The sequence below is a fragment of the Typopeltis vanoorti genome, chromosome 3 (genome assembly GCF_054136105.1).
Source record: "Typopeltis vanoorti isolate ZY-2024b chromosome 3, IOZ_Tvanoo_1.0, whole genome shotgun sequence".
Classification (NCBI taxonomy): domain Eukaryota; kingdom Metazoa; phylum Arthropoda; class Arachnida; order Uropygi; family Thelyphonidae; genus Typopeltis; species Typopeltis vanoorti.
The window spans coordinates 175,236,502-175,259,795 of record NC_143551.1 but is presented as its reverse complement, the minus strand read 5'-3'; the positions used below and the strand labels follow the sequence as shown (position 1 = coordinate 175,259,795).

Sequence of the window (23,294 nt, the reverse complement as noted above, 5' to 3'; positions counted from 1 at the left end):
TTTGATCGCTGAGCTTCCTGCAGACAGCATTGCAATGCCCTTTCCAGTCGTTGCTCAGCAGTCTTGTCACAAATTTTGCAACAGTACATCTCGTGTTCCAAACATCTGACAAAATGCATTGAATGGTTCTGTACAACAGTCCTATGATCTCACAAATATCATGAATAGTTCGCCTACGATCTGCAAGGATAGCCTTGCACATTTTTTGTGATGTTTTTCTGTGTTGTGCTTGCCAGCAGTTGTCTAGAATGCTCATCATCATTGTCGACAAATGTTTGTCCATCCTTGAAGCATTGTACCACAAAAAAAAGTTTTGTTTTTGGCTCATGGCATTATCACTAAATGCTTCCATAATCTCGAAGCAAAATTTGATGCAGATTCTTAGCTCCATTTCAACTGGAAAAGAATATCGGGATACCACTAAATCACACATAACCTAAAAATGCAGCTTCTCAGCTTGCCAACTGTTGACAGACTGATTCGCAAAGGATACTGCTCATCCCTTATAGCTGCAGAAGACTGTACTATAACTGGATAACTGGCTCATGCTTGCTATTCAAATTCCCAAAACTTTTGGGTAGCACTTCATATTTGATAGGTATACAACTTTTGTAGGTGGAATTTGTATATAAAAGTTCATATGAGCAATAATTATGCCACATCCTAAGGAAAAGCATGATTCTTAATCTGTCAGCTTTGGGGATAAGGGTAAAATACAAGCATTTCAAAATTAATTAACGAAACTAACAAAATAATTTAAGCACTTAACTTTTGTCAGCTCAAACTAGCATTGTCAAAGGAACTTTAAAAGTATATACTTAGTAAAGACTGAGAATGAAATCAGACACAGCAATGCCAAATACACGACCACAATAATAAATGAAAAGAAAGAATTATTATATAATGTTGAGATATATTCCAATAACATCTTACATGTGAGGCAGATCAAAGATGCTGAAGGAAGAGTATTATGGAGGGATGTGGACATAAGAAACAGATGGAAAATATACTTTGAGGTACTTCTGAATGAGGAAAATGCAAGGACTCACAGAGGAGATGGGCAGCCTTCTGAGGGGATGGTGCAGAACATCAGTAGAATGGAAGTGACGGAGGCCATGAAGAGGATGAGGAATGGAAAAGCGGTGGGCCCTGACAGAATTCCAGTGGAGGCATGGAAGGCACTGGGGGAAGAGGGAATTGACCTGCTGTGGGACCTGTTCATGAAAGTTTGCCAACAGGAAAATATACCCAAGGAATGGAGGGAGAGTACTCTTGTTCCCATCTACAAGGGTAAAGGGGATGCACAAGACTGTAAAAATTACAGAGGAATAAAGTTGATGTCCCACACTATGAAGATCCTAGAAAGGGTTCTTGATAGTAGATTGAGGGAGGAGGTGGAGATTGCAAAGGAACAATTTGGCTTCATGCCTGGTAGATCAACAACAGATGCTATCTTTGGGTTACGACAGATGATGGAAAAATATCGAGAGAAACAAAGGGAGCTACATCTGGTATTTATTGATCTGGAGAAAGCATACGATAGAGTGCCAAGGCAAGAAGTCTGGAGGTGTCTGAGGGAGAAGAAGGTGCCGGAGAAATATGTCAGGTTGGTGCAGGAAATGTACAGAAATGTGAAGACAAGTGTTCGGACCTGTTTGGGACAGACAGAAAGTTTTCAAGTAACAGTTGGCTTGCATCAAGGGTCAGCATTAAGTCCGTTTCTGTTTAATATTGTGATGGAGGTGGTAACAGAGGAGGTGAGAGAAGATGCACCTTGGACAATGTTGTATGCAGATGACATCTTGCTGTGTGTAGATTCAAGAGAAGAAGCGGAAACTAAACTGGAAAGATGGAGAAAAGTACTGGAAGAGAGAGAGAGGTATGAGACTGAGCAGAAGTAAGACAGAGTATATGTGTTGCGCAGTGGGCGGTGGCCAGGAGACAGACCTGGAGCTGGAAGGAAATGTCATCAGGAAGGTGAGAGACTTTAGATACTTAGGTTCAACAGTGGAAGAAGATGGAGGAGCTGAGAAGGAAGTGGGATGCAGGATACAAGCAGGTTGGAGGAACTGGAGGGAGATGGCTGGAGTGTTATGTGATAAGAGGGTGCCGATCAATCTGAAAGGCAAAATTTATAGGACAGTAGTGAGGCCAGCTATGACATATGCTATAGAAACTGTGGCCCTGAGGAAAAATAACATTAGCAGGATGGAAGTAGCAGAGATGAGAATGCTTAGGTGGATGTGCGGTGTGACCAGAAAGGATCATCTGAGAAATGACTATGTCAGGGGAACAGTGAAAGTTACGAACTTAGGAGCGAAAATACAGGAGGCAAGGTTGAGATGGTTTGGTCATGTGATGAGGAGGGAGGACGAATATGTGGGAAGAAGGGTCATGCAGATGGATGTGCAAGGAAGGCGGAAGCGTGGGCAGCCAAAGAAGAGATGGAGGGAGCTGGTAGAAGAGGACTTGAAGATGAAGAACTTGGATGTGGTGACAGCCCAAGACAGGAAGGTGTGGAGGAGACTCATAACAAACAGTGACCCCACTTAAGTGGGAGAAGCTGCAGAAGAAGAAGAAGAAGAAGAAGATATATTCCAATAGCAAAGGACCCACAGCATTGAGAAAAAAAATAAAAATAAGTCTCTCATATAGAAGTATAGTTTTTTCCACTTGGTTAAAAATTAAAGTTAGCAAAAAAATTATATTCTTGCTTAATCTTTTATCCAACTGTTAGCAAACAGGTTGTGCATGAAGTGTCTTCTCAACTAGGCTATTTGCATATTGAGGGCTCACGACTTCAACTCATTTGCCTTAGTATTTCATGATACAAAGTACACTTATTTTTGGGTGTGCATAATGCTATGCATTATGGGAAGGATCAGTACCCAGACCAGTTTCAAACTTTACTGAGTGGAAGCCAGCCCCAGAAGAGATACTAAGGTTGAATTAATGCAGAGATCATATATTTCCCACATACAAGTAATCCCACTTTCTTATATGACACCTTTCCCATAATGCATACCATTATACACATCTGAAACTAAGTCAAGTGATGTGAAGTCATGATCCTCTATATACCACTAGCCTAGTCATGAAGATACCTCATGTGCACACTTTGTTTGCTTACGCTTGGATAAAGGATTAAGCAAGAATATAATTTCTTGGCAAGTTTAATTTAACATGAGTCTGTTAGATAATATTACAAGTTGCCAGTGTAAAACTTAGTTGAAATTAAAAATTGTTTATCTGCATACACCAAGGCTATATGGGCTACTTAAGGTCTACAAACTTGGACCGGCTGCACTCTATCATGGACATCATAAATTTTCCTACTGTAATTTTACTAAATATTAGGCATCTGAAATTAAAATCAGCAAGACATCATCTTACTTGAACTCCACACACTTTAAAACCACTATACGGAACCTTCTAGATTAGGGAACATGAGCTGGCAGCACTTGTTAGCCGTCTCTTCACTGCATGGTGATTAACTTAGTGATAGCATTGGGCCAGCTATCTCTGATTGGCTGCCAGTGGAGATTGAAATGCCCACTCAGTCTCCAAAAGTCAGATAGCGTCAAAATTTCCTTGCCTACAACATATATGGAAATAAAAGCGTTAGCTGATCTTTTATACAGAACATTCAGTTGTCAGAGAATGATCAATTAGCAAGTTTCAGTCTGTCTTCCCTTTTTGCTAATGTTCCAATAGATGACATACTAGAGCTCTTCAAAATATTTCTGACTTTTTTGTAATTTTTGAAGCACTGTCTTAAATCAGGAGCTGGAACAACAAACTCTTAAACAAGTTGAAGTACGTATTAGTGAGCTTCTCTTCCTCCCCCCCCCCCTTCCATTGCTAACTCACATACATGTAATCTTCTGAAACTTACGCACTAAATTTTCTCTCCCCCACATGCTTAAAGTATGACTGAAGTATATTAGATAGTGCCTTCACCATTTGGCTGCATGGCTCACAGGCTCTTTCTAACTTTTATAGTTCTTCAATAATATCCTGCCCAAATTAGTTTATAGTATTAACAAGGGCTCTAGCCTTCTTGAATACCTTCCTTATAAGGCAGTTGGATGGGTTCCTCAAGTTCAATCTACCATAAGCAGTTCACATACATGGGCAGATACTTGCCACTTCAGATCATCATCCTGCTCAGAAACTTGGAATTTTCATAACTTTAGTTTCCAGGGCAGAACAAATTTTGTGCTCAGGACCTACATTGCATTTGGAGCAATGGGCACTACTTACATTCAAACAAAATGTTGACAAAAAAAAAAAAAAAATACTAAATTTCTTGTAAAGCCCCAACCTGATTATACATACATTATATCCTTATCTTACATCTCAGGTGCAACAGATATCCTGGGTATGCCCCTAAAATAACACAGAATTAGATAGTGCAAACCTAATTTCACTTTCTTGAGACAAATCAAGACTACTAAGATCTCTCCATCCTGGTGGTCCTTGATTTGTCCTACTGTCAGATATGTGAAATATCCCATGTGAATATGGATATTTCAGACAGGCAGAATGAGGTCCATATTAGTAAGAAGAAAGTAACATAAAAAGTATATTCAGTATGGGTAAGTTGAAAGTGGACCAGCACAATATGCCTTGAATAAGGACTATTTCATCAGGTGGAAGAAATCAGGCTAGTATGCATATAATCCCAATTTAAATCATACTGACTGTTCCTGAAAGTGATTCAATTTCTACAGCACCTACAATAGAACTGATGATGTAGAAGATCATATGAAGAGCACCAGGGTTGCCCTCCATTCATATAACTGTCCTTTCTGTTCATTCTCAGTCTTCACTGAGTGTGTTGTCTTTAAAGTATCTTTGATAATGCCAGCTTGAACTGGTAAAACATCAGCATGCAAATAATTAAGGGAGGAGAACACATAGCAGAGGTATGCTTTTTCCATTCATTCATTCATTTATACTATTGAAAGAAATATATTGTATAGTTCAAATAAGCATTCAGTAAACTGCATATTTCATGTGTATTTTTTAAACTAAACCTTAATGCTTCTGAACTACTGTGAAAGACTGAATATCCAAAACTAATTGTAGAAAAAAAAAAAGTTCTTTGTTTTACATGACGAGTAAATAATAACTTCTTAAAAACAAAACAAAAATTACTAAAATTGGTAGGCTTTATGATTAGCAGTTATTATAATGTTGGGATTTTTGCAAGGAAAAAAAATCAAGAGGCATCTAAAAATAAATGAATATTTTTTAATCAAATTAATTAAATACTGATTTTTACAGGAAGTCTTCCTATTTCTCTTCCATGAAATATAGCTATCATTGTAAGTTAAAATATGCCCAGCATCCCACTTCCTCTTTCAGCACCCCCTCTCTCTGCAAGCCACCTACTCTTGCTCGCATCAATCCTCTCAATTAACACCATCTTTGAAAACTTCACAATGTTTCAAACTTGCTGTATTCCCTACTTTTATTCTTTCATTCACATTCTCCTAGTTATCCTCACCCTCGATCATGCTACTCATCTTTCACTCTCTCTTTCGCTGACATAACGCTGCTGAGATCTGATATACTAATGTCCAAATCACAGTTCTTTCCATTTTCTGTATTTTTTACATATATGCACTCCTCAATCTCTTACCTGCCACATATCTAACTGTCAGGATACATACATGACACAAGCACTGCATACCACAAAATCCTGTAGTGTGCTGTGTAAAATGTAGTTCTTAAATTGGGAGGGGGTGGGACTTTGTGATAAGCCATTGGCAAACTGAGGTGTGGCTGCTGCCATTATTCAAATACTACACAAAGAACTAAGAACTGTTACAAAGTATACTAAAATATTACGGTTTTAATTACAAATTATCCACAGACTACATGTTGTTACTAGCTTAGGATCCCCATAATTTAAAGTAATCTAATAAAAATAATCAAAACTTATCTTTTTTTTTGTGCTGCCACCTCTTATGTGTCCAACTCTGACCTCACCCTCTGGCTCACATTCTGCCACATTTTGCTGAAAGTTTTTCCACTTAATTAGAAAGAAAATTATACTTAATAAAAATTATATTATTGTTAATCCTTGATCCAAGCATGAGCAAACAAAGTTTGTGCATGAAGTAACTTCACGACTAGGCTACTTGTAAACAGAATCTTATGACTTCACATCAGTTGTCTTAGCATCTATCCCATAATGCAAAACACACACTTCATTTCCGAAATTTCTAAAAGGAGTGTGCTTTGCATTATGGGATACTAAGACAATTGATGTGGGGATCATCAACTTCTGTATACAAGTAGCCTCGTTCTGAAGATACTTCATGTGCAAATTCTGTTTACTCACGCTTGGATAAAGGATTAAACAAGAATATAATTTCTTTGCAGGTGTACAGTTTGCTATGTTTTTTTTGTTTTTTTTTCCAATTCATATCATCCTGTCTAAACTATAATCAGCTAAAATTGAGAAAAGACACAAAAAAACTTCAATTTGGTATTTTCGAGTACTAGAAATAATACATATTATAAATTCATCATTTCATAGCCAATTTAATATTCATGTACATATGAACATGAAATTCTTTTCATTGATTAAAATTTAGGTACTAACCAAGAGTTCACTTATGAAAAATACAAATTTTCAACACAGTAGAGCTCTGGTATTGAACATGGATTTTGTCCTCTTAAGATTGCTGCCTTAACACACAACTGGGCAGACATACAGGCATGCATTAAACACACAAGCTCTGGTTCATGTTTTAAGTAATGCCGTTTGAAGCCACTTGGATGCTGAAGGTTGTATTCTCATAAATTCTCTGGTCAATTTCACAATCACTTTAGTTTCATATTCAGTTAATTGGCGATGAAATAATAACTGGAATATCCCTTATTTCTATAACTACAATTATTAGTTTCTTTAACTGGAAGCAACAGTTGCATGCTTTTTGTAAATGTGTATGTGTTATTTTCAGTTGTTTGATACTTTCAAATAAGTCAAGCAGAGTTTTCTGAAGTATACTGAATGATCAAGAAATTCGTATATTTCAGTTACCAAGAACATCTTTAACTTTAGGTTTTATATATGACCTCTGTCATCTTTAATGGCAGATGTGGTATATTTTTTTATTTCCTACATTTTCTTTCTAAATTTAGCTGAAATCTGCTCATGATTGTTGTTGTTGATTTTGTTTATTCTTGTGGAAAGACTTAGACGTTGGTTATACATTCTTACTAAATAGCTTAAGGAAATTACAACATACTATAGAATATACATTAAAATAAATTTTGATACACTTCCAATATTTTGGCAATGTCACGTTGCCATTATCACAGGAACTTAAATACAAGACACGTGCATGCAAGCACAACACACAGTAAATGAGGAACGAAGCAGGAAGCTACTCTTTCTAAAAGTCCTGATGGTGCCCCCTAGCAGGCAATGTTGGGCAATTGGGCTGAAGGTCTTCTGATGCCATCATCATCAAATTCCTGCCATGTACCCTCAAGGGGTGTCCAGGATATGATAGTACTACATGAAAAAATGACATCATTACTAACTTCCTATCTACAATTTTCCTCCAAATCAGTCTGTTACTTGTCAAGACTCCAACATTATCAGATCTTATATTTCTATTGTCTAAGGCACTTTGTACCATATCAATCCACCTATATCTTGGTCTTCCTCTGGGTCGTTTTGCTGCCAACCTGGCAGAGAACACTTGTTTTGCTAATCTTTTCTCTCCCATTCTATTTAAGTTACCATACCACCTGAGATTAGCTCTGCTAACGCATTCCTGGATGCTGACAATGTCAAGTTCTTTCCTAATATCCTCGTTTTTAATATGATATTGCCATTGATGCCATCTGTTCACACCTAATCTTTCTCAGGACTCTCATATCTGCGATCTCTAGTCTTTGGTCAAGTGTTTTACTTCTGACTCAGCTCTCAGATCCATAAGTTAAAACTGGTTTGAACACTGTAGGTTTCCCAAATTTGAGGTAGTCTCATGCAACCAAATTTGTTGAGGTTGTATTAAATTTGTTGTATTAAAATTTATTTTAATATATATTCTATTGTACGTTGTAATTTCCTTAAGCTATTTAGTAAGAATGATTTGTTTACTTATTTGTGCTTGTAACTTAGCTTAGTATGCATGTTATTGTTTAGAGGGGAAGATGTCTCTTAATTAGCTAATTTTATTTAGTTGTTAAATTATTAAATCAGTATTTTACTCTGGTCATCAAGGCATTTTCCTGGCAAGCACAGAGATATATAAACTATGTACAGGTATGCAGGCACACTGGCATGAAGGTAAACATAGACGTGAGTGCAAAAAAAGGTCCTAACCTGCACTTTTTGTGAGTGTGATGATTACGAAAAAGCTTTCAATAATGTTAATCACTCTGTTTTATTTGATATTTTGCATAAAATACGAATAGATGAAAAAAAATTATCAGACTGTTGTTCAGAATATATAAAACTCAAGAAGCCAGGGTTAGATTTGAAGGAGAGGATACTGAATGGATCCCCATAAGAAAGGGTGTGGGATATCCCCACTCCTTTTTAATGTCTATACTGAATGTATGATGAGGGAGGCTTTGGAAGATCTGAAGGATAGAATAAAGATAAATGGACATCTGATAAATAATATAAGATATGCAGATGATATTGTACTTATGAGCGAAACAGAGAAAGGTTTGCAAAGAATTTTGAATAGACTGAACAGGGTTGGAAATGAGAGATATAAATGAAGATAAACATTCAAAAGACAAAAGTGATGAAGATTTCAAGGAAAGGAAATGATGGAATGGAAATCACTTTGAATGGACAAAGAATAGAGAATGTAAAAAGTTTTGAATACCTTGAGAATTGGATAACAGATGGCAGTAGATCTAATTATGAAATTCAGAACAGAATTAAAAAAGCAAAAGCAGCATTTTTCCAAATATACCACATAATCTAAACAAACACTTAAAAGTAAAAATCCTCAAGACGATGATCTGGAGCGTGGGTGACATATGGATGAGTCCTGGACAATCAATAAGGAGATGAGTAACCAATTGAATGCATTTGAAATGTGGTGCTTGAGAAAAATGGATCGTATCAGCTGGACTAAAAGAGTGAGCAATGAAGAGGTTCTTAAAAGATTCAAGGTGAAAAGAGACTGGAGTGGTGCCTTGGTTAACGACTCTCAATTATGTGAACCTCTATCTGATCTAAAAAACCGAAATTTTCCGATTGCACTCAGCCACGCATGGGAAGACATTGTCGAATAGAGAACAGCCATGCGGCATAGCTGTGAAGCTCAGATATGATTGACCCATCATAGCCAGCTGTTTATGTTTTCCGTTTATTGTTTCTTTTCTTGTACTGGGCTTTATTTTAAAATCTGTGGTTATAAATGTGTTTTATGATGAAAATGAGTATTTAAGCATTTATTTTTTGTGTTGGTTCATATAGACAATAAATCGGCAGGTGCGTGTCACTGTTTGTTCACCATCAAAAGACAAAATCAAATCTCATCTGTATAATAATCGTTGTATATATAAGCTGCTAATCAGTGTATGTTACAGTAAGTGCTGTATCTAATATCGTCACCATACAAGCAAAATGCACTAAGTCAAAAATTGTACGTTTCGAATTTAACTGTTAACTTTTATTTCAAAAAGTTTTTTTTTTTTTAACTTTTATTTTCAAGTGACGATATGTTCTTTGTGTCCCTTGTCTTAGTGTTGTACAATTTGTAATAATACCGTATTTTGCATATCTTTTTTTTTTTATAGAGTGAATTTTTTTACCGTGTGACAAAATGGGTCCCAAAAAGAAAGCTAGTGAGGGGGAAAAAAATACAGAAAAATTTTCTCTATTGAACAGAAGAAAGAAATAATAGCAAAACATCATGAAGGTGTGCAAGTTATGCAGCTAGCTCGAATATATGAAACCAGCCATTCTACAATATCAACCATTTTGAAGTTCCCTTACATATAAGGGAACTTCAGGGTTGAATGTCAGAGGGCTTCTTTTTGAGCAAATGGAAAATCTATTACTAATTTGAGTCAAAGAAAGAAAATTACAAGCAATACTACATCTTAAAATGCAATCTGTCAGAAAGCTAAACAGATTTATCAAGATTTGAAAAAGAAGACTTTGGGATCAAGTTCTGAGGTAGATGATGATGATGATGATTTCAAAGGTAGCAGAGGTTGGTTTGACAACTTTAAGAAAATAACAGGAATTCATAGTGTGGTCAGACATGGAGAGGTAGCTAGTGCTGACAAAGCAGCAGCAGATAAATCTGTCAATAGCTTTACAAGAATTATAGAAGGAGAATACCTACCTCAACAAATCTTGAATTGTGATGAGAATGAGTTATTTTGGAAGAAAATACCCAACAGGACATTTATCACAAAAGAAAAAAAAACATTTCCTGGGCGTAAACCAATGAATGATAGGTTAACATTGCTTTTAACAGCAAATGCAAGTGGAGACTGCAAGGTAAAACCAATATTAATCTACCACCCAGAGAATCCCCGAGCATTCAAAAAGTTAAATGTCTCTAAATCCAATCTCGGTGTTTTGTGGAAGTCTAACAGCAAAGCCTGGGTCACAAGAATAGAATTTAGAGACTGGATTCACGAAGTATTTGGACCAATTGTCAAAGCCTATCTTGTGCAAAACAATCTGCCTCTAAAAGCCATTTTAACCTTGGATAACGCACCTGGTCATCAAACGGGCATACAAGAAGAGCTACCATAGGAATTAGATTTTATCAAGGTGATTTTTCTTCCTCCCAAGATTACATCTCTGATTCAACCTATGGATCAGCTGATAATTGCAAATTTTAAAAAACTTTACACAGGGGCACTTTTTACCAGGTGCTTTGAAATGTGTGAGGCTACCAACATAACCCTAAGAAAATTTTGGAAGGAAGAATTCAACATTGTCATAGCAATTAGGCTAATTGTAATGGCTTGGCAAGAAGTAACAATGAAATATCTCAAAGCAGCATGGAGGAAATTGTGTCCTTCCTTTGGTAATGAAGAAACTTCAGATGAAGGACACAAATTGGTAAAGGATATTGTGGCAACTGCTCATGATCTTAACTTGGAAGTAGAGGAAAAAGATGTTGAAGAATTATTGGAGATGCATTACCGAGAACTGACTACTGATGAGCTAAAAGAACTTTTCAAGCATCATTGTGAAGAGAAGGAAATGGAAATTTCATCTGAAGATGAGGATGGAGAGAAAGAACAAATTACGACTGCTGAAATCAAAAATGTTTTGGCAAAGTGGGAGGAAGTTCAAAATGCTGCTATGAAATGGAATCGAAAACAGTTGAGGTTATCAGAACTGCAGATCTATTTAATGAAAAGTCCATGCAGTTTTTCAGAAACATTTTAAAAAAAGAGGCAGAAGCAAGCAACCCTAGACATGTTTTTTACAGGTCCATTTGTCAAAAAACTCCAAAGTGAGCCCAATTGTCCTTCTGGTGAAGATTGATAATTAAAAACTGTTTTCATGAACAATTCATTTTATTAATGTTAATTTTTTTTTGTAGCAAATACATATACAGTGGTATCTCGCTAATCCGAACTAATAAAACCGTGCTCGTTCGGATTAGCGAAAAGTTTGGATTAGCGAATTTCTCCCAAGAGGCCACAATAACTAGCGTTTAAGACAAAATAATCAGATTCTAATGATACGTCAATTTAATTCTGTAAATAAATGAGGTAACTAATAGAAAAAAAGGTACTGTATTGTAACGTAAAAACTTAGTTTGTATGTACTGTATTGTTGAGGATTCTGATTTAATAAAATTGCATAGTGCAGTACATAATTTAATTTGCGTAAAAATATCACTTTCTTGTACAGAACACAAAAAAAAGTTTAACAAAATAGCACAGTTTTTTTTATTTCTCTGTAAAAAAAGTCACTGATTTTCTTTTGCTTCTTGGAAGCTAAACTTTTTTCGAATGCTTCTTCTCGGAGCTGCATTAGCAATAAAATTTTGTGGAATGGCGTATCATTCTGCTTAGCCCATTCTATACACATATTGAAACTGTCAACTGCCTCTCCATGTTTTACTTTTTTTTCTTCGATTCTTCATCGTCATCATCATCTTCTAATTCATTCTGCATCGTCATATTTATAATTTCAGCATCTGATTTGATTTCGAATTCGCTTTCGGTTCTACCTGTAATCCATTCCGTAACATCTCTTTGTGAAATTTCAACATCTGGATTTATATTTTTAACCATATCATGCACGTTTTGAATTTCCTCTTTTTGTGTATCACCATAGTTATCTTGGTAAATTCTAGAAGGCCACAGTTTTTTCCATGACGCTCGAATTGCTTCAGGTTCGACGGCTTCCCAAGCAGCAGCAACCGAGAATGCTACATCCTTCAAATTTATGTTTTTTATCGATGTGGTAACATCATAATTTTGGGAAATTACATTTAAAAGCAGGTCTTTACGATATTTTAATTTAATGGATTGTATTATGTTTTGATCCATTGGTTGCAACAATGGAGTACAGTTTGGAGGCAAAAACATAGCCGTAAAATTTCCATCCTTACTAATCAATTCATCTGCTGGAGGATGTCCAGGACAGTTATCCAATAATAAAAGTGCTTTCTGTTCCAAATTCTGGGATTTTAAATAAGTTTTAACAGACGGTACAAAATCGTTGTGAAACCAGTTTGAAAAAAGTTCGATATTCATCCATCCTTTACGTTGACTTCGGTACAAAACCAGAAGGCAGCAGTTCTTAAATGGTCTTGGGTTTCTTGATTTTCCAATCATAAGTAACTTTAATTTATGTTTTCCTGAGGCGTTTGCACAAGGCATTATCGTGACACGCTCTTTGTGCATTTTTCGACCGGGTGCTGAGGCTTCATTTCTGTGAACTAGAGTTTTCTCTGGTAATGACCTCCAACAAAGACCACTTTCATCTGCATTATAAATTTGATCATCGGTTAGATTTAATTCAAGAATTTTTTCTAAAAAAGCTTTTCGGAATGGTTCTATGGCAGAAAAGTCACTAGACAGTTTTTCCCCTGATATTGATAAATACCGAATACCGTGGCGTGTCTTAAATTTTTCTAGCCAACCATCACTTGCTTTGAATTTCTGATCCGGGTAAATTTGTGAATGGAAATGCTTAGCTTTCTGCTTTAAAATGTCTCCGGAGATGGGAGTATGACAACCTCTTTCTTGAAGAAACCACGTGTAAACAGCAGAATCAAGTAAAGAAAAATCACTTGTTTTCAGAGTTTGTCTCTTGCTTGGTCCTTCTTCTGTGGTTGAAACATAAGTTAAAATCCTATCTTTGTTTTTTTTTATGTCACTGATTGTAGATTTGCCGACATTGTATTTAGTAGCAAGTTGTACGGCTGCTTCACCCTTTTCCAGACACTGAATTATTTTACACTTATCCGACAATGATAATGTTACGTGTTTTCTTTTGTTAGGCTTCGACCCGGTAGCCATTTTAAAGAAATAAATTTTAGTGTTAAAAACAGTAAAATAAAAAATGAAGTTAATAAACAATAAAAACTGTCACTTTTAAAATTTATCTGAAAAATAAAATCACTTACTAAAACAATCGATAATCATTCACTGAAAACTTACGAAAACACAAAACAATAAACGACAACTCAGACGTTTCATTTCAATAACCAAAGAAAAACTGAGCGTTATATACAACCAGGCTAAGTTTAGGCTAAGTCGTCATTGTTGTTGTAGGAACGTAAAGATAAACAAACACTGTGCAATAGTGGTGACTAATCAGTTCATTAAGGACAGCGGTGATACATGCCGACAATACGGTACGTACTGTACAGTATAAAAAAGCAAACGTGAACACACAATAAATCAAAATAGGTCTACAGTATAACCATACAATCGACAGTATGAAAAAAATGCTGTACTGTAATAATAATAAAATAAATAATAATAGTTAAAATAATTATTAAATAATAATAGTACACAAAATAATAATACGTAATAAATAATTTTTTTTCTTCTTTCAAACCGCAGTTCGGATTACTGGAGGGTTCGGACTAAAGAGGTTCGGATTAGCAAGATACCACTGTACTGTATAATAAATAAATGATATTTACCATATTTTTATGACATTTTAAATGAGTTTTATCTGCATTTTTAATATGTACTATGGTTGTGGGGAGGAGCTGGAACAAATTAATTGATTTTCGATTAAATCTTATGGGGAATCGCTCCTTGGATAACGACGGTTTTGGTTAGCGAAGGTAATCCTGGAACGAATTACCATCGTTAACCAAGGCACCACTGTATATGGCTGGTATCCAAAGAAGAAAAGTAGCGTATGCAGGACATTTGATGAGGGGTTTCTTCTGGAGAGCTCCCCAGAATAGTATTGCAGGGGATTGTGGAGGGAAGGAGAGGAAGACCCCTCGACTGCAATGGAAAGACAACATCGAAGACTGGACGGGCAAGCATCTTACAGAAGCAAGAGATAGAGAGGCATGGAAGCGGACTGTTCATCAGCTGCATCCCTCTTAAAAAGGAGGCCACAGGATTAGATTAGATTAGAGTTTAGCCCACCGGAAACAAGAATGAGATCCTCCTCCTTCATGCAGTGCGTATTTCTAAAGTTCATGCATGAGAGATGCAATCATAACATTCGGCTGGATTGGTCTACCCCATCCCACTTATAGTCTGTATCTGTCACCTTCTTACTACCACCTGTTTGGTATTCTGAAAGATGTACTCTACAATAATATCCTTTTGCTGATGACAAGATGAATCAGGCTGTTTGTGAATATCCCTGATGTCATGTAAATACTTCAGGGTTAGTGTCTCATTCAGTGATGGAATAGTAAAAGTATATAGAGAATGATGGAGATGTTGAAAATGACAGAATCCTGTGTAATGAACAGTTGGATCCAGCTGACCATATCTTTACCACACACACACACAATCAAAAGGGAGTGGGGAAGGAACTGCTATACTTCATGTAATTTGTATTTTTACTAAATAGTTTAAGGAAATTACAACGTATACTAGGATATACATTAAAATAAATTTTAATACACTTCCAATATTTCGGCAACATCACGTTTCCATTTTCACAGGAACTTAAAAACAAGACACATGCACGCAAGCACAACAAACAGTAAATGAGGACGAAGCAGGAAGCTATTCTTTCTCCTAAAAGTCCTGATGGTGCCCCTAGTAGGCAATGTTGGTATTCTTGGGCGATTGGGCTGAAGGTCTTTTGATGTAGGTTTCCCAAATTTGGGGCAGGCTCATGCAACCAAATTTGTTGAGGTTTGGATTGTTTCTTAGGGCTGAGGCTGATTCCATGAAAAGCCTTTCGTATTTGAATTTACTACGGTGTATTATCGTGGCTTTCTTCCACCATATTCTATGGCAGGTATCCAGTGCATGGTCTGCAAGACCAGAGTAGCTGTATTGGTGAAACCGGATGTAGTCCTTGTATTCTTAAATTCTGATATTAGCTGTCCTGCCTGTTTGGCCAAAGTAGGACAGCTTACAGCTGCAAGGGACCTGGTATACACCAGGTAGGTCTAGAGATTGGTCTTTAGTAGAGCAGATATGGGATGCCAATTTTTTATATGGTCTGTAACAAGACGTTAAGTCTTTTTTTTTTTTAGGAATTTTGTAATTTTTTCTGAGTTGCCTCAGATATAGGGTATGGTGATGGATTTAGAGTAATCCTTGTTGTGAGGGGGGGGGTTGTGGTTTATTGGTTTCAATATTTTTTTGGGGGGGGTAGCCATTGGCTGAGAAAGTGTTGAGAATATGGTTTAGTTCTGTGGTTAGTGCATTGTCATTTGAACAGATAAGCTTAGCCCTGTTGTGTAGTGGCTTAATGACTCCATATTGTTGCGAGGGGGTGGGTGGTGGGATTGTTGGTGAATGTATCTGCCTGTATGGGTTTTCTATAGACTGAGAAAACCAAGGTTCCATCAGGCTGGCGGGTGACTAGTGTGTCTAAGAAAGGAAGGCAGTTGTTTTTTTCTTCTTCCAGGGTGAATTTGATTCTGGGGTTGGTTGTTTAAGTGTGTTAGGAAGGAGAGGAGTGCATTGGGGCCATGTGGCCAAATAGCAAACACATTATCAGCATAGCTAAGCCATGTGGTTGGTTTTTGTGGGGTCGAGTTTAAGGCTTTCTCTTCAAAAGTCTCCATATAAAAGCATGGCTGTCCCCTCTATTTGTTTATAGAATTTTCATTGCCAAACAAAATAGCCTGAGTTCATTGTGAACTGAAATAGGGCTGTGATATTGGGAGGAAATTTAGCTTGGATTAGTTCTACGTATTCTTTGAGTGTGACATTTTGAATAAGGAGGAGACATCAAAACTGACCATTACATCAGTGTGTTTGAGTGTAAGGTTTTCTATGCTGGCTTTGAAGTGTGCCGAGTTTTTTATGTGTAAAGGTGTGTTGCAAGTATAGTGTGTGAGAGCTTTGGCCAAATGTTAAGCTAGTTTGTATGTGGGGGAATCAATGCCATCCACTATGGGACGTAATGGCACATTTTTCTTATGTATTTTTAGGAGTCCATAAATACGGTGGGAGGGGGTATGGAGTTAGATGGTTTTAATTTGTTAGTGACTTCTACAGGCCAAGAAGTGACCTTCTTAAGGAGTCTGTGGAGTTTTCTAATTTGTGAGTTGGTGGGATTGTACTCGATAGGGAGGTAAGTAGCCTGATCTAACAATAGAGCATTCAGCTTACCTGTGTAATCCTTTTGGTTAAGCATTACTGTGGTGTTTCCTTTATCCGCTTTGGTGATTATTATTTTCTTTTTCTTTAATTCTAGTAAAGATCTAATTTCCTTACTGGGCATGTTAGTTTTTGGTGGTTTTGCTTTGGTCAGAACACAAGCCACATCCAGTCTAATACCGTTGGCGACGTGGTTTGGAAGGTGTCGTATCCCGCGTTCAATTCGTATCATAATATCTTCAGCAGGTATTCTTCTGGGCGCAATGGCGAAGTTGTGGCCCGTGAGAGGGCGTCAAGTGCTTCAGGTTTCACACTAACTGATGAAAGGTTGACTACCGTAAATTCAAATACAAAAGGCTTTTCATGGAATCAGCCTCAGCCCTAAGAAACAATCCAAACCTCAACAAATTTGGTTGCATGAGACTGCCCCAAATTTGGGAAACCTACATCAGAAGACTTTCAGCCCAATCACCCAAGAATACCAACATTGCCTGCTAGGGGTCACCATCAAGACTTTTAGGAGAAAGAATAGCTTCCTGCTTTGTCCTCATTTACTGTTTGTTGTGCTTGCATGCACGTGTCTTGTTTTTAAGTTCCTATGAAGATGGCAACGTGATGTTGCCGAAATATTGGAAGTGTATTAAAATTTATTTTAATGTATATCCTAGTATACGTTGTAATTTCCTTAAGCCATTCAGTAAAAATGCATAACCAACATCTAAACCTTTCCACGAGAATTTCATGTAATTGGAAAAGCGAATTTTTTTTTTTTTTTTTTTTTTTTTTAAGAATATTTAGCTGCCCTTAAAATTCAACTTTAGTAATGATGTAATTTTTTCATGTAGTACTGTCATATCCTGTACACCCCTTGAGGGTACATGGCAGGAATTTGATGATGATGATGATGATGATGATAAAATCTAACTTAATTTAAATAAATCTGGATGTATTAAACTTTCCAAAATATGGAAAGCCGTAATTCTTAAGCATTCTGAGTTACAACTGTGCTACCTACTAGCACTCGGTGTGTGTGTGTGGGGGGGGGGGGGGGATTTCAAGCTAGTATGCTGTACTTTGGTCTACAATTAAAATTAAAAGAAACACACATATTAACCACAGTGAAAATTATTTAATTGTGTAAATATTTCATCCTAAGTATCTTAGGACATCATCAGTACAGTAGTTTAAAACAATAATAGGAATAGCATACAGTTAGCAATAGAATCTCATTAAACGTGCTTAATGTGTTACAGAAGTTTTAAAAAAAAAAAAATTATTTAACACAATTTTGTATGACAATTTCCCATACTTTAGGAATAGTAAGAATGTCGTTGCGCTTTAAGTTTGGTCTGTGTAGTAGGGCTTCAGAACGAAGTCCCCCTACTACACAGACCAAATTTAAACTTCAACGACGTTCTTACTATTCCTAAAGTATGGGAAATTGTCATACAAAATTGTGTTAAATAATTTTTTATTTATTTATTTATTTTTTTTTTTACTTCTCTAACATGTTACGCACGTTTAATGAGATTCTATTGTAATCATGTGCCCTAACTGTATGTTATTCCTATTATTGTTTTAAACTACTGTACTGATGATGTCCTAAGATACTTAGGATGAAATATTTACAATTAAATAATTTTCACTGTGGTTAATACGTGTGTTTCTTTTAATTATGATCGCACCACAGGTTTCGTTATTTAAAAAAGTTTTGGTCTACAAAGTCTCACTTTATTTTGTGTGTGTATTACAATTTATATTATTCTTCTTGAAGATGTTTCTGTGACAGATGAAATATTGGAAGCATTAAACTGTTGCCTAATTCATTCCTTGCTATTTTTATTCCTTTGAATAAAATTCTTGAATGTAAATTCTATCCATCATTTAAGCCTAAACAGAGAACAAGACTTCATATCTTATGTTTGATTATTAGATTTAACACTGCTCCTTAACAATGTTGACAGTCTACAACCTTGTCTTTCACCTGATTTAGCATCAAATCAGTAACTCTGATTTGTAACTTATCTATAAGCCATGTATTATTCTGTACAAGGTTTTCTTTACACTATGCGGATTTAGTGTTACGAATATTTCTCCTTTGGTTATTTTATTTATTTCTTTATTTATTATTATTTTTGAGTTAACTAGGCCTTGAGATTGTCATTATACTTTCAAGATTTTTCTGTTAATTCTTGAAAGATAAAAATTTGGGCTTGACAACCACTGTTTGGGCCCAACCCATTTTGTTTTTCTTCAGTTTTTTTTACAACTTTTTTTTTTAGTCTTGCAGGGAAAATGTAATTTTATGCAAGCATACTGTCCGACTACAGATTTGAGACCCTAGTCTGGCACCTTGCCAAGAAGAGTCAATTCACGTTGAAGGGGGAAAAAGAAATAAGCTGATGTACGAATTGGTCTCCAACTGTTATACAAGCAAAATAGTTACTACTTTAAAAACTGCAATGTTCATAAAAGAAAAGTTAATTTTCCGATGTGTAATAATAAGCAACTCATCCCACAAGACGGATTGATTACCCTATTATCAGAATGGATTTTCCTTCTTCTGACATGCACAGAAGTGTCGAAGGGTTTCGTATCTGTGGGCATACAGTACTTCAGAAAAAAATGGAGTAAGAAAATTCTGTCATAATTCTCATTCTGTTTTATTTCATTTTTTTATAAGTTAGTGTGATGATTTCTTTACGTCAGTCATCCAGGATTTAGTTTGAGACCAAACTTCTTGGATTTTGCATTGTAGCCACTGCAAAATTTTTATTCTACTCCAGCTTTTTTTTACACATTTAGGTTTCTGATAGTTTCTACTTAGGTATTGATATGCATTCCTGAATGCATCCTATTCTATTCCCATTTGTTAACATTGCTTAATCATTTTTTAAAATAATTTCTCTAGATGTTTAGAATATTCTTATCTTCATTTTTTTTTTTTAAATCAGTTTTTCGCTTTGTCATATATGCTTTTCTGTTTCTAATGCCAAACGTTTTCCTCTATTTACCAAACCATTTTGCCACCTTCATATTATCTTCATATTTATCTTCTACATTATTTTCAAAATCTTCCTTTGAGTTTTGCCTATCCATTTTTACATGCAGCTTTCTCATATTTTTTCTCTATATTCTCCAGAAACAAATACTAACTTATTAGTCAGAATTTCTTATGATTTCTTCTTTCTGTGGACTGCTTCTTTAATTTTCTATGTCCATCATGGAATTCTTATTCTCCTATCCTTGCATACACCCTCATTATCTGTTTCCTTCTTCAGTTCATCAGCGCTTTCTTCAGTTTGCTATTCATTCATTCTCTTTGACTTTGTTCTCCTTTTCAGACTTTCCAGCAGCATTTGTATTTGACCCCACTTCTGAAAGCTGTTTGACTTTGAATCTTTTCAAAGCTTTAGCACATTTAAACTGGAAGTGATTACATTATTTCTTGTTTAAACTGCCTGTGAATTTTGTATTTTGGACAAATTGAAGATATCAATTAACAATAACATAATGACTGAGACTTTTCCTGTTTGTTTTCTCTCTGTGTTAATTTATGCCCATTTTTATGTTGAAACGTGAATATCTAGATTGCAGAGTGTGAGAGTGTGTACCTGATTACTATTCTTTTTAGTTAGCATTGTTCTTTTCTCCACATTTCACCCAAACATTTCTTTCTTTCTGATTCATTTCCTTCTCTGCTGTTTAGATCTCTAATGGTCAGTCTTATCTTTGTCGACTACCCTCTAATGACCTCTCAAAAAATTGTACATCCTCCTGACATTAGTAAGTTTATCTTACAGGTCTTATAGTAGTCAGCATGCTTCACTGTGTAATACTGCTTCTGTTATCTTATAGTATCAGAAGTATATTATGACATACTTATAGTTTCAGAATGCTTTCACATAAACATTCTCTCAGATTTGGGTATCATACATTAGTAAATGTATTCATATACTTGTCAGGTATATGCAAATAAATATAGAGCTCCCATTTCATTTCTTAAAAGTATACTTTTAAGAAATGAAAGGGGGGTGTGAGCACCATACTTATTTAGTATAGTAAATATATTTACTATGCAAATATATTCTTACTTGTAAAGATCTTTCCAGATTTTTGCAAGTAAGAATTTCCTCTCTTGGAGAGGAACATAAATAATCCATTTCTGAAATAATGAAATTATCAGTGATAACTTCAAGCTGTAACAGAGACTATTTTATTTTGTCTACATATTTGAAGAATTTTTTTTGCAGAATGACGTTTCATAAACTGCACAATTCTGAAATATTTTCCATTGTTTATTTTGGTCCTATGTAATTTGAGTTGTTAAATCATTTTTCTTAAAGGTGTGATTGCTGTTAAGTTAATTTTTTTCTTTTTTTTTAATATGTAATCTAAAAAAAATAAATTTTTTCATTTCTGATTTCTTTGCACATTTCTTATTTTAAATATTTATTTCTTTAATTTTGATATGCTACATTATAACAGTCTGTGCATTTTTATTTTTATTTATTTATGTGTGTATGATGTTAATCTAATCAGAAATTAGTGATTTTTTCTCCCTTTTTTTTTAGTTAAAAGACCTCGAGCTTTCCAAAAATGTAGTCACTAATGATGAACAGAGTCCAGATTTTGAGAGTTATGAAATTATAGGAGGCTCTTCAAATACAACTCCTTCAGAAAGTCATGATGTTCCAGAAGACAAGACTATTGTTTCTGGTGAAATAAAGTGCAGTATTGCTGAAGCTTCTGATCTTGCAGAAGATCAACAAAGTATTGTTACTACTAAATTTCATCCCACCAATAAGATAGAAAATGTTAAGAACAGTGTAGCTAATGATGAAGTGCCCTCTACCAGCGATAAGAGTGAAACTGATAATGTTAAAAAACAGTATGGTACAGCAAAAATGCTAGAGCGAGAATCCAGTATCAACAGTGAAACATCATCAAGTTTTGAGGTTCTTAGCCAGGGTCATGAAAATAGTAGTAGTAGCGGAGAAAGAGTCAGTATTAGCCCAACAGGCTCAGATGATAGTAGCAAAAAAGATGGCGACGGAATTGAAAGTGCCATCAGTAGTGACAGTATTAGTTTTGAACATGTTTCTCATAGTCTTTCTCCATTTGTCTTGAAAAGAGAAGAAAGTTATGAAACCTTTCCCATTACAGAAGATGATGAAATTGAAAATACATTTGGAGTAGTTGATTCTGCAGCCGAAGATACAAAAGAACAGTTACAGTGCATTAACGTTAAGGAAGATGTTTGCCATGTCAGTGAACAAATCAGCAGTCCAGCTGAACCACATGCTCAGTAGCAAACAAAGACTGATATATTTCAGCTTGTTAAGCTTAGTCCCTTATTAGAGACGTATATGTGATACATAGAACTTTGCAAAGTATTTATTATTTATTTATTTGGTGTAGTAAATATAATAGAGTTTATTTTCTTTAGATTTACTCTAGTCATTTATGTCCACATAATGTTAAATCCACCGAGTGGATGCTTTAACAGAATCTCTTTGGATTATTCCAAAATATGACACACACAAATACATTTTGATGTCTTTTTATTCTTCTTGCTGATTTTCTAAGAAGATAAGCATGACTTGAAAGTTTATGTCTCTTAACATTTAAATTATTGGTTGGTATATGTACTGTTCCCTTAATTAATAAATTTATATTTAAATACACACATTCATATGCACACAAGTATTTAGATAAGTTACAGATTCCTTAACATATGAAATTTGATGAGTTTGCAGAAGTGTTTCAGTACTGCTTCAGTTGCTCAGAACAATTTTCAGTAAAAACTAATTAATTGGAATATGAATTTGGGATGGTTAGATTTTAATGTGCAGTAGCTTTCCTAAATATATTATTGCATTTTATATGGGCAGTCTTACTGTGACAGTGTAAAGGTTGTTTGTGATAATTTGCACTGTATATATGAAAAACTAGAATGAAATATTAAATGAGAAGTATGACTAGATAATGCATTTAATTGTATAGGTGTACAGAACTATAAATGGTCCCTGGCAGTGTGATCTTGTGAAAGCTGTAACATTTCATGCCATCTAATTAAATGATCCCACCTTTACTTGCAATCATTAGAAAGTTGTTGCTTTCTATTAGATAGCCTGTATAATGTCATCTGTTGCTGTCTGATTTAAATTATTTGTTCATAACAGTTGTTGGATGTGAATGAGACATTTATGCTTAATTGGAAATTTAGTTCCTCAATAAAAAAAATAAATGAATAAAATAAATAACTGTACCTAATCACTCTTCTCCTAGGTTTGTCAGATAGCTAATATTACAACAGAGTCATGTTGATAAAAGCCATTTGGAACAGTAAATACCAATACCTCCCCCCCCCCCTTCTACAGCATCTGACTTGCTATAGCCAACTTATAGTGACCACACATATAATTTGCTGTAATGAATTTCTTTTTAGCATAGTATTTCACCTGTGGGACTTTGGTCAGAAGAATTTTCAGTAATTTGTTAAACTGATGTTAACAATGACCCTTGGTAACTGGAGAGTTCCAGATGGAATA

General features: G+C 35.3%; 1 protein-coding gene across 1 annotated transcript in view; it reads left to right on the top strand.

The window, feature by feature from the left end:
* LOC150108757 (uncharacterized) overlaps positions 1 to 23,016 on the top strand; it is a 144,361-nt gene extending 121,345 nt beyond the window's left edge. Inside the window, exon 8 of the mRNA XM_090416214.1 lies at positions 21,315 to 23,016. Within this exon, the coding sequence (XP_090272340.1) occupies positions 21,315 to 22,052 (738 nt within the window). The 3' untranslated portion in view covers positions 22,053 to 23,016. The remainder of the gene's footprint in view (positions 1 to 21,314) is intronic.
* The last annotated feature ends 278 nt before the right edge of the window (positions 23,017 to 23,294 follow it).